General features: G+C 40.7%; 1 protein-coding gene across 13 annotated transcripts in view; it reads left to right on the top strand.

Annotated features, from left to right (window-relative positions):
• PRELID3A (PRELI domain containing 3A) overlaps positions 1-17,853 on the top strand; it is a 111,567-nt gene that overhangs the window by 45,765 nt on the left and 47,949 nt on the right. For 4 of the 13 annotated variants that reach the window (XM_019920657.3, XM_019920653.3, XM_033837522.2 and 1 more), the window contains one exon: positions 1-1,382. The exons of 7 other annotated variants lie outside the window; for them this stretch is intronic. In XM_019920657.3, the coding sequence (XP_019776216.1) occupies positions 1-404 (404 nt within the window). In that variant the 3' untranslated portion in view covers positions 405-1,382. Of the gene's footprint in view, positions 1,383-17,853 lie in introns of those variants that run through there. 2 more of the 13 variants (XM_033837529.2, XM_073790480.1) reach the window with 2 other exon arrangements.

Raw genomic sequence — 17,853 nt, 5'->3', positions numbered from 1 at the left:
ATGCCTCACCAAAAAAAACCATCAAAAAGCAGGAAAAGGAAGAGAAGAAGGAAGAAGCAAGTCTGGAGTGCGGTCCTGGCTGGGTTGGGATAGGCGGGAGCTGCTGGGCCACAGCCTCCGCCAGCCTTGTCGGTCATGATCACACAGGGCAGGAGGCCCAGCTGGTGGTGGCGCCCGTGGAGCGAGGCCCGGGGAGCAGACCTGCTGGGAGGAGGCCGGGCCGCCGCTCTGCCCACTCCATGCTGAGCCACGCACCTGCTCTGCCACCCGCGTCGGGTTTGCTCAGACGGCTGTGGGGCCTTATCTGTCCTTCCTCAGCTCCAGCTCTCCTGCCGACTCTCGGGGTCTCACTAAAGAGCTTGTCTCTTTTCAGAGGACACCCCATTTCCCTCACTCGCCCTTGATCCACAGTCCCACTGCCGGTCTCTTCACACACATCTGGCCACCAGTTGTCACCTCAGAGGCAGTTGACGTGTGTCCGTGTCTTATCCCTGTCACGGATCTGCACATGCTAGAGTCGGGGCGACACAGGGACAGTTAGAATTGGTGGGGATAGCCGCATGCTCTGCCCTTGGGCTGCAACTAGACTGTCCCGCCATCCGGGGCCCCCGGCCGGACCACAGCCTGTACTGCTCCTCACCACGCAGGCACCCACAGCCACTGTCAGGAGGTCGCAGCAAAAGGGCTGTAATTTCAAGCTCTCAGCTGTCCTGTTAGCATCAAGGTACCTCCCACTGGGAGTTCTAATTTTCTCATTTTCAAAAGTAAAATGTAGTATCTCTTTTAGTGTGTTTCAAATTATAAAAACTTTAGAGAAGCTCTCCGTAAAGGATGGGTAGAACTATATTCTACTGTGGTTTTTTTAGGTACTGCTTTTTCTTTGATAATAGTACTTCCAATCCAAAATGAAATGAAATTCATTTTTATTTTTATGAGAATATTTTATGCACATAGCGTAAGGTGAAATAGAGTTAAAAGTTTTATGACAAAAACAATCCCTCTTACCTCTTCTGCAAAGCACTCTTCTACCCTTCTGAGGGGACTGTTCACTCTTTTGATAGTTTTGGCATTTACTGTTAGATTTCTAAATAAATAAGCATATTCTGCTATTTCTTGATTCAACAATTTTAGACTTTATCTGCTGACTTCCTGCCATGGTAGATGGTTATTTTCTCTCTTAAATCTTCTTCCCCTCTCCCATTTCTCCAATGTAGCTATATTGTAACTTATTGTTAAAAGCACATTGGTTCCATAATTAAAACATACATAACTATGTATAACATAGTAACCTAACCTAACCTAACCTAACATACATAACCAAGTGAAAAAGTGTACTGTAATTACATTTTCTTTCTTTTTAAAAAAATATATTTATTTATTTATTTTGGCTGCGCTGGGTCTTATTTGTGGCATGTGGGATCTTCACTGCGGCACGCAGGATCTTTAGTTGTGGCATGAGGACTTCTTAGTTGCGGCATGTGGGATCCAGTTCCCTGACCAGGGATTGAACCTGGGCCCCCTGCATCGGGAGCACGGACTCTTACCCACTGGACCACCAGGGAAGTTCCTACATTTTCTTTCTTACGTAGCTTTTTTCTCCTTGAAGGTAGTAACTGTCTTATCCTCTTCATCTGTTTAATCTTATTTTTAGAAGTCTCTGGCTGAGTCCCCCACACTCTTCACCTCTTCACCTGCTCTCTGCAGCACCTTGTGACATCCTTTTCCAAGGTCAGACCCTGTAGGTAGCACACCCCTTTCTCATTTCTCTGGTGCTGTACTTCCTGGAGGCCAGTCTTGCTCTCTCTGACCAGCAGCTGTGTGGCTGTCATCCCTCCTGGCCATTTCCTCGGCCTGTCTCCCCTCCTGGAGCCCTTGTCTCCTGGCCTCCCTGCCTTCCTCTCTCTGTTTCTTACCACAGGATGGGGAAGGACATGCCATAGTAGCTTCCAAGATTTGGCACATCTGAAAATGTGCCTTCTGTTCCCACTCTTCACTCAAAGCTTGGTTGGACATACAGCTGTAGATAAAAATACTTTCAGAATTTGGAAGGCACTGCTCCATCGTTTTCCACTCCAATTCCTGAGCCTCTGTATGTGGCTTTTTTTTTCTCTCTGAAAGCTTTCAGGATCTCTTTGTCTCTGATGTGAAATTTCATACAGCTAAGCCTTGCTTGAAGTGATCTTTTTTAAAGCTCTCTGTGCTGCACTATGTGTGTTAAATTCCTGGTTTTGATGCTGCACTACAATTATGTAAAACGTTACTGAGGGACGTTGGCTGTTCCTGTACTACCTTTGCAGCTTCCAGTAAGTCTACATTAATTTCAAAATTAAAGGTTAAAAAAATACATAAATAGTGACTTCATGGAAAATGGTAGAGGTGGGTGCTCCCACTTCTGAAACAAATCAATGAACAGTCCTCCCATTGAAACAGTCAATAAACTGGCAAGAAAAAATATGACAGAATCAACTTTTGTAGAACTCTGGATTCCAGTCAAATACCTAAACCAACAAGTGGGGCGCAGAATGAATCTTGATTAACCCACCCTGCAGATTTTGGACTTCGCAGCCTCCAAAAGTAGAGCAGCCAATTCCTTAAAATAAATCCCTGTGTGTATGTGTGTGTGTGTGTGTGTGTGTGTGTGTGTGTATGTGTATACACACACACACACACACATTCTATTGGTTCTGTTTCTCTGGAGAACCCTGACTAATACACTATTGAAGCTAAAACTGGTATCAATTCAAACTAGATTTTTATGAATTTAAGATGAAATTATAATTACCAGAATACACAGTAAGAAAATAACTAAAAACTATATAAAAAATAAAACAAAGGGGGAATCAAAATGTTATACTAGAAGAAAATCAAACATAATAGGAAGCAGTGAAGAAAGAATTCAGGAACAAAAGTTGTGAAATTTATAGAAAACAAATAGCAAAATGTAAGAAGTTAGTACATCTTTAACATTTACTTTAAAGGTAACTGGATTAAGTTTACCAATTAAAAGACAGAGATTGGCAGAATGGATGAAAAAACATGATCCTACTATATATCCTGCCTATAAAAGACTCACTTTAAAGCCAAAGAGATAAATAGGTTAAATGTGAAATGATGGAAAAAGATATTCCATGAAAATGGTAACTAAAAGAGAGCTGAGCTGGGTGGCCACACTAATATCAGAAAAAATGGACTTTAAGGCAAAAATTGTTACAAAAGGCAAAGAAAGATATATATATACCACACTACAGAACCCCCAAATATATGCAGCAAACATTAGCAGAAGAGAGAAATAGACAATTCTATGATAGAGACTTCAATAGTCCACTTTCAATAATGGATAAAATGTCCATTATTGGATAGACAGAAGATCAGTAAATAAATAGAGGATTTGAAGTACACTGTAAACGAACTTGACCTAACATATAGAACACTTCACTCAATAACAGCAGAATACACATTCTTCTCAAGAGCACATGGAATATTCTCCAGGATAGACCATATGTTAGGCCAAAAACCAAGTGTCAGTAAATTTAAGAAGACTGAAATCATAGAAAGTATCTTTTGTGATCATAATGAAGTTAGAAATGAAGTTAGAAATCAATAGCTTAAGGAAAACTGGAAAATTCACAAATGTGGAATTTAAAAAATGTACATCTAACAACAAGTGAGTCAAAGAAGAAATTATAAGTGAAATCATAAAATGGGATGAATGAAAATGAAAACAACATATTAAAACTTATGCAGTGAGAGCAGTGCTCAGATGGAAATTCATAGTTACAAACACATACGTTAAAAAAAGAGGAAAGCTGTCAAATCATTAACCTGACTTTAAGGACATAGAAAGTGAAGAAGAAGCTAAATCCATGGCTTGCAGAAGGAAAGAAATGATAAAGATTAGAGAGGAGATGAAATAGAAACTAGGAAAATATAGAATTATTGAAACCAAAAGTTGTTTTGAGAAGATTAACAAAATTGACAAACCTTTAGTTAGACTGACCAAGAACAAAAGAGGATTCAAAATAAAATCAGAATTGAAAGTGGGGGCATTACTACAGTCCTTACAGAAGTAAAAGGATATAAGAAAATACAGGCATACCTCATTTTATTGCATTTCACTTTACTGCACTTTGCAGATACTGCATTTTATTTTTACAAATTGAAGGTTTATGGCACCTCTGCCTCAAGCAAGTCTGTTGGCACCATTTTTCCAATAGCATTTGCTCACATCATGTCTCTGTGTCATGGTTTGGTAATTCTTGAAATATTTCAAACTTTTTCATTATATTTGTTACGGGGTCTGTTATCTGTGATCTTTGATGTCACTACTACAACATGCTGAAGGCTCAGATAATTAGCATTTTTTAGCAATAAAGTATTTTTAAATTAAAGTATGTATATATATTTTTAGATATAATGGTATTGCATACTTAATATACTACAGTATAGTATAAAATTAACTTTATATACACTGGGAAACCAAAAATTTCTTGTGACTCGCTTTATTGTGATATTCGCTTTATTTTCATGGTCTGGAATTGAACCTGCCATATCTCCAAGTTATGCCTGTACTATGAACGATTATACCAGAACAAATGAGATAACCTAAGTGAGATGGACAAATTTCTAGAAACACACAACTTACCAAAACTGATTCAGGAAGAAACAGAAAATCTCAACAGGCCTGTAACACGTAGAGATTGAATCAGTAATTAAAAGCCTCCCAACAAAGAAAAGTCCAAACATTAAAGAAGAATTAACAATCCTTCACAAACTTTTCCAAAAAAACAGAGGAGGGAATACATCCTAACATTCTGAGAGACCGGTATTAGCCTGATACTAAAATTAGGCAAAGACACCCCCAGAAAATAAAACTACATACTGATATCCTTTAAGAATATTGATGCAAAAATCCTTAACAAAATACTTGTAAGCTGAGTAGGAAACAGAGAATAGGAAAGTAATAGAATTATTAAACCAGAGTTGTTTTGTTGAAAAGATTAACAAAATTGACAAACCTTCCAACTTTTCCACTAGTTTTTGTCTTGGCAAACTGTATTCTAGATTTCTAAATCTTTCCTGTTCATTATGGCATCCTGTCCTTGCTTCCCTCCTGTCTATAGAGATGAGTGTGAAGGGAGCTTTCCTCTGTGTCTGTCTGTGTTGGGGGCTTTACTCTGACACAGTCAGCGCGAAGCATTGCCCTCTACACTGGGTGACTCTTTTGCAGTGAACCTCTTGTTCCATGACCTCTAGGTAACTCTGTATAATCTCATAGAGGTAATGGTCTAAACTTGTCATGTAGGGAGTTCTGTTCTAGAGGGAGACATGAATATTTCTCATTTTGGAAACCATGGTTTTAAAAAATATATGTATATACATACATTTTTATTGCAGTATAGTTGATTTACAGTATTTTATATAAGTTTCAGGTGTACTACATAGTGATTCACAATTTTTAATGGTTATATTCCATTTATAGTTATTATAAAATATTGAGTATATTCCCCATGCTGTACCATATATCCTTATTGCTTCTCTATTTTATACGTAGTAGATTGTTCCTCTTAATCCCCCACCCCTATCGCGCCCCTTCCCTCTCCCCACTGGTAACCTCTAGTTTTCTGTATCTGTGAGTCTGTGCAAACCACATTTTTGAAGTGGAGATAAAAGTGCCAGAAAGGGTGGATTCTTGTGAGTCTTCTACAATGGCTATGGTGTGCAGAAATTCCCTGCGTAGTTTTGGAGGAAGATTGCATTTTTAGGGCAAGGACAGTTGTAAATGTCAGTTATTTGGACTCTTTAATTTTCTGGTAGACTGAAGTTGGGTAAAAATAAGCACATGCATGTGCTGGGTTTTTATTCTCCTATGTTTTCCATTATCAATACATTTTTTTCTTGGGGGGTGTTAGTCATTAAGAAAGCAGTAGTGATTATCTTCAAAATTTGTTTAGTGCAAAAGTGTTTGGCTTTGTAACTTTCAGTTTGGTCTGGAAGTGGATTCAATATTTATTTGTATTTGGAATTCACCATTAGTACAGTAGCAAATGTTGTCTGACAGAATACACGAAGCTGTGTGGATGGCCGTGTGAAACTTAACCTTGATTTCTAATTTGAGAAATACTCTCTGCTAGTGTTTCTTAATGAGTATCTGTCAACACTGCTGTTGCACTGACCTTCAGAAGGTACCCCCAGCACCCAGGGGTGGCCCCTCTCCTGAGATGACCTAGGCAGGAGGCTGGAGAAGGTAAGCACGGTGGGACCTGACCGAGGCCTTCTTCCCCGGGAGGATCCTCACTGCTATTCTCTCAGCCGGGTCACAAGGCCTTGGAGTGGGTTATCAGCTGCGTGAACTCAGAGCTGGAGGGGCTGGCAGCCCCCGCCTGCGCCAGGGCTTGAAGCACCACTGGCACCTGGCCTTGTGGTTCCCTGCACCCAGGACAGGAGACACAGAGTCCGGGCAGCAAGTTGACAGCCGGGGCTGTACACACACGCTCTACATGTGTGTCTGAGGGAACATTCGTGGTTACTGCATGCGTGCCTGGGGACACTGAGGAGAAGGACTCTGGAAAGGGGCTGAATTTGCTACATTCGGGCCTGTCGTTCACCTTTACCTTTCTTTTTTTGGTGGAAAGATTTTTTGTTTAAGAAGTTAAACTTTTGATATCCCTTTCCTAGAAACCAAAGTATCAGGGTGAAAAAGGAATGGCTTTCTCACACTCTGTAACCTCCCACATTCAAATGGAAAGTTCTTGTGGGTGCTGATCCGCAGGTTTGCTGGGTGGATATTTGCCTCGGATTCTCAGGAAGGATGACCTGTCAGAGGGCGGGAGCAGGTTTTAAATGTGAGAGCCTGAGGTTGGCCTTGGAGCTTGTTAACATGACACATTCCAGGCCGTCAGCCCCGGGGCTCCTGCCAGGTCCAGCTGTGACTGCTCAGACCAGGCCTGGCGCTCCGTGCCCCAGGAGCCCTGTGCTCCGTCAGGGGCTGGGCGTGGCCTCTGCCCAACCTCCGCCGACCTGCCCGTACTCAAGTCTCGTGTTCTACAAACATCACTTAATTTGTCAGACTTCATTATCTCCCACTGACCACAGACCTTAGATTTAATTACGGACATGTGTTTTTAATTATATATATACAGTAACATAAAGAAAGCATCCTTATTTCATTTTAGTTTCTGAACATGAAATGGGATACATTTTTATGTTTAACCAAACCAACCAGTTTTGTGTTTTAGAGAAATGTGTATCAGGAGGAGGTATTTATTTTGACAATGTATTACTTGTGTAAGGTTTATTTTTTTGCCAAAAGCATAGAAAGAAATCCAGAATTCTGCTGCCTTTCCTCAGTTTCCTGTGTTACATCCCTGTTATTGTGGCCCTGAAGTCTGGTAGGAATAAAGTTGAAATGCACTAGTTACTGTGTCAAATATGCAGATAAACCAGAAGTTACTGGGCTGATGTTCAAGAGAAACCGAGAGTATTTTCCGGAAGCTGGGCCCCAGGCCATCCCGTGGTCTGTGTAGGCGCCAGCCTCCTGGTCGGGTGGCCCTGCCTCGCTGTTACTGTAGAAGCAGTGCCAGGGGCTCTGGGATCAGAGGCTTCTCTTCTTGTAGGAAAAGCAATGGTGCTGAATATCCTTTGAAGAGTCTTCTGCCCATTTGGCATTAGAACCAACCGTTGCAAGTGTCTCTGATTTGAGCCAGTGCCTTTTGGCTTTGTAAGAGTGGGTAACTGCGCCAGCATTTCTGTCCTCATGTTAAGTAACGGGGTGCTTTGATGTAGGAGTTACCTGCCGGGTGTCTGTTACAAGTTCCATTTTCTTCCAGAGTAGTCTTCCCTAGCGGACCTCCACTTATGGCTAGGCCTTAGTGAATGCCCATATATTAAGAACAGATTTTCACAGGTTCTGTTACAACTTCAGTATCCAAAGGAGAGGCAGGGTTGTTCTGGTGACTCTGGCGGCTAGGGAGAGAGCACTTTGCCAGCCCACTGTGGGGCTAAAGGCGTGCGGGAGTGAACCGGGCAGACCACGTGACCTCTGAGCTTTGTTCCTGTCTGTAAAGTGTGGACACTGGGACCTACCTCAAAGTATCCAACCAGAAAGTGAGGTGAAGGCCTCATGGCTCCCGGTCAACAGCGCTGTTTCTGCCTGTGCTGGCCTGTCGCTGGGCTGCAGAGTCCCTTGAGGGGACCACTGGTGGGGCTGGAATTGGGAACACTGGGCTTCACTGATGGAACATACTTTTTTTTTTTAACAATGGTATGTTTTGTTTTTTAAAAAAACTTTTATAATCACTAGTAAGAGTTAACTATCAACAGTGAAAGAGGCAGGCAGTAAGAAATGAATGGACACTGACTCAGTAGTGAATTGGATTTCTGGCCTTGACTTCTCATCACGTTCTATGCTTGTGTTTTCAGCTGTTATAGGACAGTTTGCTTAGGGCAGGAGTTGGCAAACCACAGCCCATGAGGTGGGAATGGTTTTTGTATCTTTAAGGGTTGTAAATAAACCCCTCCACTCAGGAGCGTATGTAACAGAGACCTAAGAGGCCCACGAAGGCTGAAATATTTACCGTCTGGCCTTTTACAGAAAAAGTTTCTGTAAAGCCAACCCCTTTCTTAGAAATTCCACCGTATCTTTCAATCAACATAAATAAAACTAAATTTGGTCTCTTCCACCAAACTGCTTTCCTCTCCCTGCTTTCTAATCAGTGCTCCTTCCATTTCCCAAGTACGAAACCTGAGGAATTTGAGACGATGGACATTTAGGTTGCATCCATGTCTAGGCCATTGTAAATAGTGCTGCAGTGAACATTGGGGTGCATGTATCTTTTTGAATTATGACTTTCTCCGGATATATGCCCAGGAGTGGGATCGTTGGATCATATGGTAACTCTGTTTTTAGTTTAAGGAAGCTCCATACTGTTCTCCATATTGGTTGTAACAACTCACATTCCCCACAACAGTGTACAAGGGTTCCCTTTCTCCACACCCTCTCTAGCATTTACTGTTTGTAGACTTTTTGATGATGGCCATTCTGACAAAAGTGATACCTCATTGTAGTTTTGATTTGCATTCCTCTAATAATTAGTGATGTTGATGTCTTTTTATGTGTTTTTTGGCCATTTCTTTGTCTTCTTTGGAGAAATGTCTATTTAGATCTTCTGCCCATTTGTGATCGTGTTGTTTGGTTTCTTTTTTTTTTTTTTTGATATAGAGCTGCATGAGCTGTTTGTATATTTTGGAGATTAATACTTTGTTGGTCACTTTGTTGGCAAATGGGGTTGGCAACACCATTCTGTGGGTTGTCTTTTCATTTTGTTTGTGCTGTGCAAAAGCTTTCAAGTTTAATTAGGTCCCATTTGTTTATTTTTGTTTTTATTTTCATTACTTCTACAAGGTGGATCAAAGAAGACATTGCTGCAATTTATGTCAAAGAGTGTTCTGCCTATGTTTTCCTCTAGGAGTTTTATAATGTCCAGACTTACATTTAGGTCTTTGATCCATTCTGAGTTGATTTTTGTGTATGGTGTTAGAGAGTGTTCTAATTTCATTCTTTTACATGTAGCTGTTCAGTTTTCCCAGCACCATTTATTGAAGAGACTGTCTTTTCTCCACTGTATGTTCTTGCCTCCTCTGTCATAGATAGATTGACCATAGGTGCATAGGTTTATTTTTGGGCTTTCTATCCTGTTCCATTGATCTATCTTTCTGTTTTTGCACCAGTACCATACTGTTTTGATGACTGTAGCTTTGTAGTATAGTCTGAAGTCAGGGAGCCTGATTCCTCCAGCTCCATTTTTCTTTCTCAGGATTGCTTTGGCTATTCAGGGTCTTTTGTGTTTCCATACAAATTTAAAAATTTTTTGTTCTAGTTCTGCGAAAAATGCCTTTGGTAATTTTTTTTCTGGCTGTGCCCGACGGCATGTGGGATCTTAGTTCCCTGACAAGGGATAAAATCTGTGCCCCCTGCATTGGAAGTGTGGAGCCTTAACCACTGGACTACCAGGGAAGTCCGCCATTGGTAATTTGATAGGGATTGCTCTGAATCTGTAGATTGCTTTGGGTAGTATAGTCATTTTGATAATATTGATTCTTCCAATCAAGAACATGGTATATCTTTCCATCTATTTGTGTGATCTTCAATTTCTTTCATCAGCATCTTATAGTTTTCAGAGTAAAGGTCTTTTGTCTTCTCAGGTATGTTTACTCCTACATATATATATATATATATATATATATATATATATATTTTTTTTTTTTTAGGATCTATTATTTATTTATTTTTATTTTTGGCTGCATTGGGTCTTCGTTGTGGCATGCGGGATCTTTCATTGTGGCACGCGGGCTCTTCATTGTGGTGCACGGGGTTCTCTCTAGTTGTGGCATGTGGGTTTTCTCTTCTCTAGTTGTGGTGCGCAGGCTCCAGAACGTGTGGGCTCTGTAGTTTGCGGCATGCAGGCTCTAGTTGAGGTGCGCAAGCTCAGTAGTTGTGGCATGTGGGCTTAGTTGCCCTGCGGCATGTGGGATCCAATTTTCCCGACCAGGGATGGAACCCAAGTCCCCTGCACTGTAAGGCAGATTCTTTACCACTGGACCACCAGGGAAGTCCCTATTGCTATTTTATTCTTTTTGACGTGATGGTAAATGGGATTGTTTCCTTAATTTCTCTTTCTGATCTTTTGCTGTTAGTATGTAGGAATGCAAGAGATTTCTGTGTATTAATTTTGTATCCTGCAACTTTACTGAATTCACTGATGAGCTCTAGTAGTTTTCTGGTAGCATCTTTAGGATTTTCTATGTATAGTATTATGTCATCTGCAAACAGTGACAGTTTTACTTCTTTTCCCGTTTGGATCCCTTTTATTTCTTTTTCTTCTCTGACTGCCGTGGCTAGGACTTCCACTAGTATATTGAATAAAAGTCACGACAGTGGACAGCCTTGTCTTATTCCTGATCTTGGAGGGAATGCTTTCAGCTTTTCACTGTTGAGAATGATGTTAGCTCTGGGTTTGTTGTAAATGGCGTTTATTATGTTGAGGTAAGTTCCCTCTATGCCCACTCTCACTGGAATCAAAACCAAGGTCTAGGCATTGGCCCAGATGATTTTGATTCAGGTGTCATCAGACCACACTTTGGGGCATATTGGGTCCCCTCCCTCCTCTGAGCCCACCTTGAAATCTACTTCCATGAAGGTGTTCTTGACTGACACCAGCTCACAGCTTACTACAAATACCTAGACATTTATATTGCTTTGGATTTTTTCGAACTATTTACACATGTATTTGACCAGGAGCCAAGATGAGATGTTTACTTTGCACGCACAGCCCTGGGCATTCACTGGGTGCTTGGTGACATGAGGACTGGATTCAGAATCATAGCCCTTGGTGGGAAAAGCAGGTGGAAACACAGCAGGGTCGTGAGCACAGCATTGGAAGTGGTGACCTCAGGTGTGATGCTGGGCTAGTGGTTTGACCTTGGGCAAATGACCACCTTGCTATTCCTGTTTTTCAGATGTAAAAGAGGGTATGCATAGCACCTGCTTACAGTTGAGTATCAGAGTTGTGGCTGAGGGTGCTTTGCACAGTACCTGATATAGAAAAGTGCTTGAAACCAAGCAAGACCCTGCAGGACCTTTGTGGTGACAGACCCCACCCTCCCATGTCCCCTGCCTCTTGTTTGTAGAAAAGCTTTAGCCTCCTAGGCCTTCCCCAATTTCCAAAGAGCAAATTTAATCAGGGAAGTGAGAAAATGCAGAAACAAATGAAAACAGTCAAGCAAGTCAAAGTAATGATAATTTAGCCATTAAATGAACTCAAGGACCTTTAGTTCCTCCGCAAGGGCTATAAGTAATATCCTGAACTATATCCTGAGTTGTTTTGCAGATACTAAATCCTCACCAGGTGGAGAAGTTAACTGCATGTTGACCACAAGCACATAGACCCCTAGAGCGGTTAGAATCAGAAGGTTGATGATGTTAACTGCTGAAATACCACCCTGTTACCTCATCACCCACCGAATCAGACAAATGTCCACAGGCTGATATGGCACCCATGACCCTCTCCCTCACCTTGCCTTTAAAAACCCTTGCCTGAAGGACATCAGGGAGTTTGGGTCTTTTGGTCACAAGCTACCCATTCTCCTTGCTTAGCCCCATGCTGGGTGCCTTGCAATAAATGCTGTACTTTCCTTCACCACAACCCAGTGTCAGTAGGTTGGCTTTGCTGCATGTTGGGCGAGCAAACCCAAGTTTGGCTGGAAAACAATTTTGGTGACCCAGGTGGGCCTTCCATCCCAAGTGGGCATCTTGCCAATGGCACACTGGCTCCTGGCCATTGGCAGTTCATGGATCCTGTCCAGCAGCTGCCTGAGCACTTTTTTCTAAGGCGCAGTCCCAAGTGCTTGCACTGACTGGACATTCCTGGCCCATGGCAGTTTTGATTCCATGGTGATGGAAACAAGGCTCTGGTCCTGATCTGGTTTGGTCTGTGAGACCTCTCTGGTAAGTGGCAGAACTTCCTATGTGACTACACCATGGTATTCTTCCCTACTGGGTTGCCTTGCTTGGAATTTTCCTTTTGGCGGGGGCTGTGTGGAGGGGAGACGTAAAACTTGGTCATCTGGTTTTAAGTGGAGTGCCACTTTAATTGGATTTCCCCTTCTGGGTCAAGGAGTCCCTCAGCCATCCAGCACTGCCTGAGTGGTAATTGGAAAACTCCCTGTTAGACCAAGGCTGATCTGCACCCCTGTCTGGAATTCCAGATAAGAAACTTTCCATTCTCATGCTAGGGAACTACAACCCTGAAAGGCCACCAGCCAACACTCTGCCGGGTTCTGATGTGTTTCTGGAAATATCCACAAAATGAGAAAAAAGGGGGGGGGGGAGGAATCGGAGCTCTATTCCATCTCATAGTCCCCTGGGATGTAATTGCAAATTGCAAAACTGGGAGAGCTTTAGTTATGCTCCTACAAAGAGATAGAAAGAAAATGATTTTTCCAACACTGTGTGGCCACAATATTCTTTAGACTTGAGAAAAATTCCAAAACTGGTTCTTTTTTTACTCAGAGAAAACTGGCTTGATAAAATATTTTTTCAAAATTCTGACCCTGAGAGAACAAAAGTATTCCTAGGAGGAAGCTTTAAGTTATAACTCTTATCACGTCCTTGGAATGCAAACACAGTCCACAATGCCTGAGACTACAGCCTTGGGTTAATCAGTAGAACCTGAAACTGAAAGGAAAAAAGGGAAAAGAGGCTTAAAATTCAAGTGAGTAAACTTACTCCAACTGTTATTTATAAACTAATGAGTTTTATAATGTCTGATTCATGACTAAGTTTTAAAATAAAGCTATGAGATCTCTGATTCTGTCTTCATGTAAAAATGAATCTATGAATGAGCTCTATTTAATTTGCTTAAAGGAAATTAAGTGCTTATATAAATTCTCAGAAATACAACAGAAACTCTCATGTGATCTGGGGAATATTCAATATTAAATTAATATCTGGCATTAAAGTTACAGTTTGTTGGTTTAATTAATACAGAAATGTCTTTAGAGTCATCAATATTAAATATAATACTTTTATCATACCTAGATTTAATAGAAGCCAAATAAGTTCATATTATATCTGCTGTAAAATTTGTCAGCAAAAAAATTAACTTGGTATGATGATATTTTCATAAGCTCTGAAATAGAGATAAATGGGATAGAAGCTTTTAGGTGAACTCTTTAGGAATAATTACGCTTTCATTTCTCCAGAGGTTGGTAACTTGAAATTTTAGAATTTTACTAAATTAAGGTAAATTATGAGAATTCATTGAATGTCTAGATCATTTTTAATTAAGATAAAATACTGGAATATTGATTGCTAGGCAAGTCTAAGTTTGCCTATCTTCTTATGAGAGAAAAGCTAAAAACATATGTTTATTAGACAAACGTCTTGGACCATGTTAAAAGAAAGAAATTATGCTATGAGAAAATGTATGTTTTTAAAGGTTATGGAATGTTTTCATTAAATGTGCCAGTGAGGAAATGCTGATGTAAGAAACAGTTCACAATTGCTTGCTTCTTGGTTTTTGCTAGAGAATAAGGTTTTTAAAACTTAAAAATTACAATATATATGCAATTAAACTACTAAAGATAGTAAGGGAAGCTTTACAATATGTAAAGAAAGTAGTATATATGTTGTCAATGAGAGAAGGTATAAAGAATGGAAATATTTTGTTAAGTGAAAAAAAGAGTAATTTTATCCTAGAGCTGGTTGTTTCTGGATGAGAAAGAAAATAAGGGACAAACTAATATGGATACAGAAAGTGATAGAATGTTTGTGGAAAAGGAACCTTAAGGAAAGAGTTTTGTTCATGGTCAACATTGGCTAAGATTAGATTCAATTTAATTAAGTAAATAAATTTTGTTACTAAAAGTAGGCTGGTACAAACTGGAGTTTGATTTTCTCTGTTAAGAGAATAAAGTATTCCTGCAATATTGAGCTGCTTTTGATGACATATTGTAAGCTTCATAGGTTTTTCTTTCTCTGGCTAACTTTGGGATGTTTCAAAGGGCCCGTAAAGCATCTCAGTGAGAAATATTAAACTAATTAGAATTATTTGGTATATTAAATTACATGAGAGGCATTCGCAAATGAGTGGTGATGAACATTCTTAGGTTATACTGTATGGATAAATGTCATTAGTGTAAGTGTTCTAGAAATTATATGAAGTTCCTAAAATTTGAATATGTCCTGATATTCTGTTATCAGTCAATTTTAGCTATTATCTTAAAATGCTGTATATCAACTTGGTTAAGTTTGTCCAATTGCATTTTTTTTTTAAATTTATTTATTTTATTTATTTTTGGCTGGGTTGGGTGTTCGTTGCTGCACGCAGGCTTTCTCTAGTTGTGGAGAGCAGGGCTACTCTTCGTTGCGGTGTGTGGGCTTCTCATTGCTGTGGCTTCTCTTGTTGTGGAACACAGGCCCCAGGCACGCAAGCTTCAGTAGTTGCAGCACGTGGTCTCAGTAGTTGTGGCTCACGGGCTCCAGAGCACAGGCTCAGCAGTTGTGGCACACAGGCTTAGCTGTTCCGTGGCATGTGGGATCTTCCCAGACCAGGGCTCGAACCCGGGTCCCCTGCATTGGCAGGCAGATTCTCAACCACTGCGCCACCAGGGAAGCCCTCCAATTGCATTTTAATCAGATCTTTCCCTGTGCCTTTTTAAGTCTTTTTTCATCCATGGAGAGTTATTGTTTCACTCTGATGCTTTTGCAAAAATGCTTCATCTTCAAGACGATTCATAGAAAGCACTTTTGGACAAGTACAGGTTTCTGATAACTTTTAGATCATATAGCTGAACTCGGTAAGAAATTAAAGAATTATAATAGAAACCCAAATGACCTCATAAAACTGTTTACCAAATGTCTGTCTCCCTATCAAAATGGAAAGAAAATTCTCTAGTAAAGTTGTCACAGAGTATAACTAATCATGACATGTATCACTGCTTGTTTTAAGTCTGTTGTTAGAAGCACATGTACAATGTTTATGAGACAATTCAGTATAATTGATAAAATGTATAGCCTATAAAATGCTTCCCCATTAATCTAGCTCTGAGCTTGTTTACTGTCAGTTTTCCCCCAATGTGGACAACTAGGCAAATGTGTGTACACACAAAAGTAGGCCTTGCACTGAAGGACAGGATAACCAGGGTAGGCAACTACCACCCTGGGCATCACAGGGCAGGCAACTACCACCCTGGCATCGAGGGAAAAATATTTTGATCATCAATGCTTTCTATAGATTTGCAATCAAAAGGGGAAAATGATGGAGGAAATTCTCACATATTGAGGTAGGGGGATGTCATTCTGGCGTACACATGATTTAACTTGAATTTTAGGCTAATCAAAACAGTCTGTTTATGGCCTATTAAACATAAATCATACATCCGCTTTAACCATTAAATGAAATAATGCATTTAAAAAAATAGAATAACCATGGTTCAGGCATCCAAATGGAGCTGGGTGTCTGTTGTGGACGTGGTTTCAGATGTGTTCCTGTATTATCCCTTAAATTTTCTGAATTGTATCAGAATCAAGGATACCACCAGCTGTTCTCAAAACATTATCTGCTAGCAGCTTCCACCTTATGGTCATAAGGTCTCCTCTTGTAACTGTGAAACCTTTCTCTTACTTGAGGAATAGTAATGGCAAATGAGACAATTCAAGACGTAGCCTCCCAGCAGAAGGCACTACATTCTTTAACAAGAATAATACGAGAAAATAAAATAGCTTTAAATTTTGTTTTAGCAAAAAAGGAGATATATGTGTAATGGCCAGTAGCTCCTGCTATGTATATATTAACACCCCGGAAAAAGTGAAACCCAAATAAATAGAATCATTCTGAAGGTTACTTGGTTACAGAATGTATGTAAAGAGGAATGACCCACTTCAAAACTTATGTTTTCTGATTGCTATCTGGAATAGGAAGACTCTTTCAGGGACTACTACCAGGGTGTGCATTTTGGTCATTATCATCACTGTAATATGAGTACTAATTTTCAAATATTTGTTCAGGTGCTATGACAAAGGAATCAGGGACTTCCCTGGTGGTCCAGTGGTTAAGACTCCCATGTTTCCACTGCAGGGGGGTACAGGTTCAATCCCTGGTCGGGGAATTAAGATCCTGTGTGCTATGCTGTGTGGTGAAAAAAAAAAAAGACAAAGCAATCAGAGAGGTAATATTTTTCATAATACAAAATATTGATGCTAAGCTTGAGACTTGAGAATTCTTTAAAATTAAAGTCAATGAAAGATTTGACAGCCAATATAGTGGAGTAGAAAGACCCTGAGCTCACCTCCTCTGACGAGCATGCCAAAATCACAACTATCTGCAGAACAACCATTGACGAAAAAGACTGGAACCTACCAGAAAAGGTCTTCTAAAACAACCCCAACAAGCCAGGAGAGGCATACACATGATATAATCAAAATTCCATACCCCTCCCTTGGGTGGGCAACACACACCTGGAAAATAATTATATTGCAGAGGTTCTCCTACAGCAATGAGAGTTCTGAGCCCCACGTCAGGCTCCCCAGTCTGGAGGTCCAGCACCAGCAAGATGAGCCCCCAGAGCATTTGGCTTTGAAGGCCAGCAGGGCTTAACTGGAGGAGACCCACAGGACTGGGGAAATAAGAGACTTCACTCTTAAAGGGTGCACACAAAACCTCATGCATACTGGGACCCAGGGTGAAAGCAGTAATTTGATAGGAGCCTGGGCCAGACCTACCTGCAAGTCTTGAAGAGTCTCCTGGAAAGGTGGGGGGTGGCTGCAGCTCACCCTGGAGACAGACACTGGGGGCAGACATAGTGGGGAACTTTCAGCTGTGTGAACGCTACTGAGGCTGGTGGCTGACATCTTGGATCATTAGTGCCAAGACCTGGCCCCACCAAACAGCCTGCAGGTGCCAGTGCTGGGACACCTACCAAAGGCCACTTCTCCAAGGTCAAGAAATGTAACCAACCTACCACATACATAAAAATACAAATAGCAACTTAGACAAAATGATGCGGCAGAAGATTATGTTCCAGACGAAGGAAAAAGATAAAACCCCAGAAGAAGAACTAAGTGAAGTGGAGATAGGTAATCTACCCGAGAAAGAGTTCAGAGTAGAGATGATCAAAAGAACTCTGGAGGGGAATGGATGCACAGAGCGAGAAGTGAGAAGTTTTTCACAAAGAATTAGAAAACAGAACAACCAGAGATGAAGAATACAGTAACTGAAATGAAAAATACACGAGAAGGAATCAATAGTAGACTAAATGATTCAGAAGAACGTATCAATGAGCTAGAAGACAGAGTAG

Source organism: Tursiops truncatus, chromosome 13, assembly GCF_011762595.2.
Source record: "Tursiops truncatus isolate mTurTru1 chromosome 13, mTurTru1.mat.Y, whole genome shotgun sequence".
Taxonomy (NCBI): Eukaryota; Metazoa; Chordata; class Mammalia; order Artiodactyla; family Delphinidae; genus Tursiops; species Tursiops truncatus.
The sequence above is the reverse complement of the archived record's forward strand: the minus strand, read 5'-3'. Positions and strand labels throughout refer to the sequence as shown.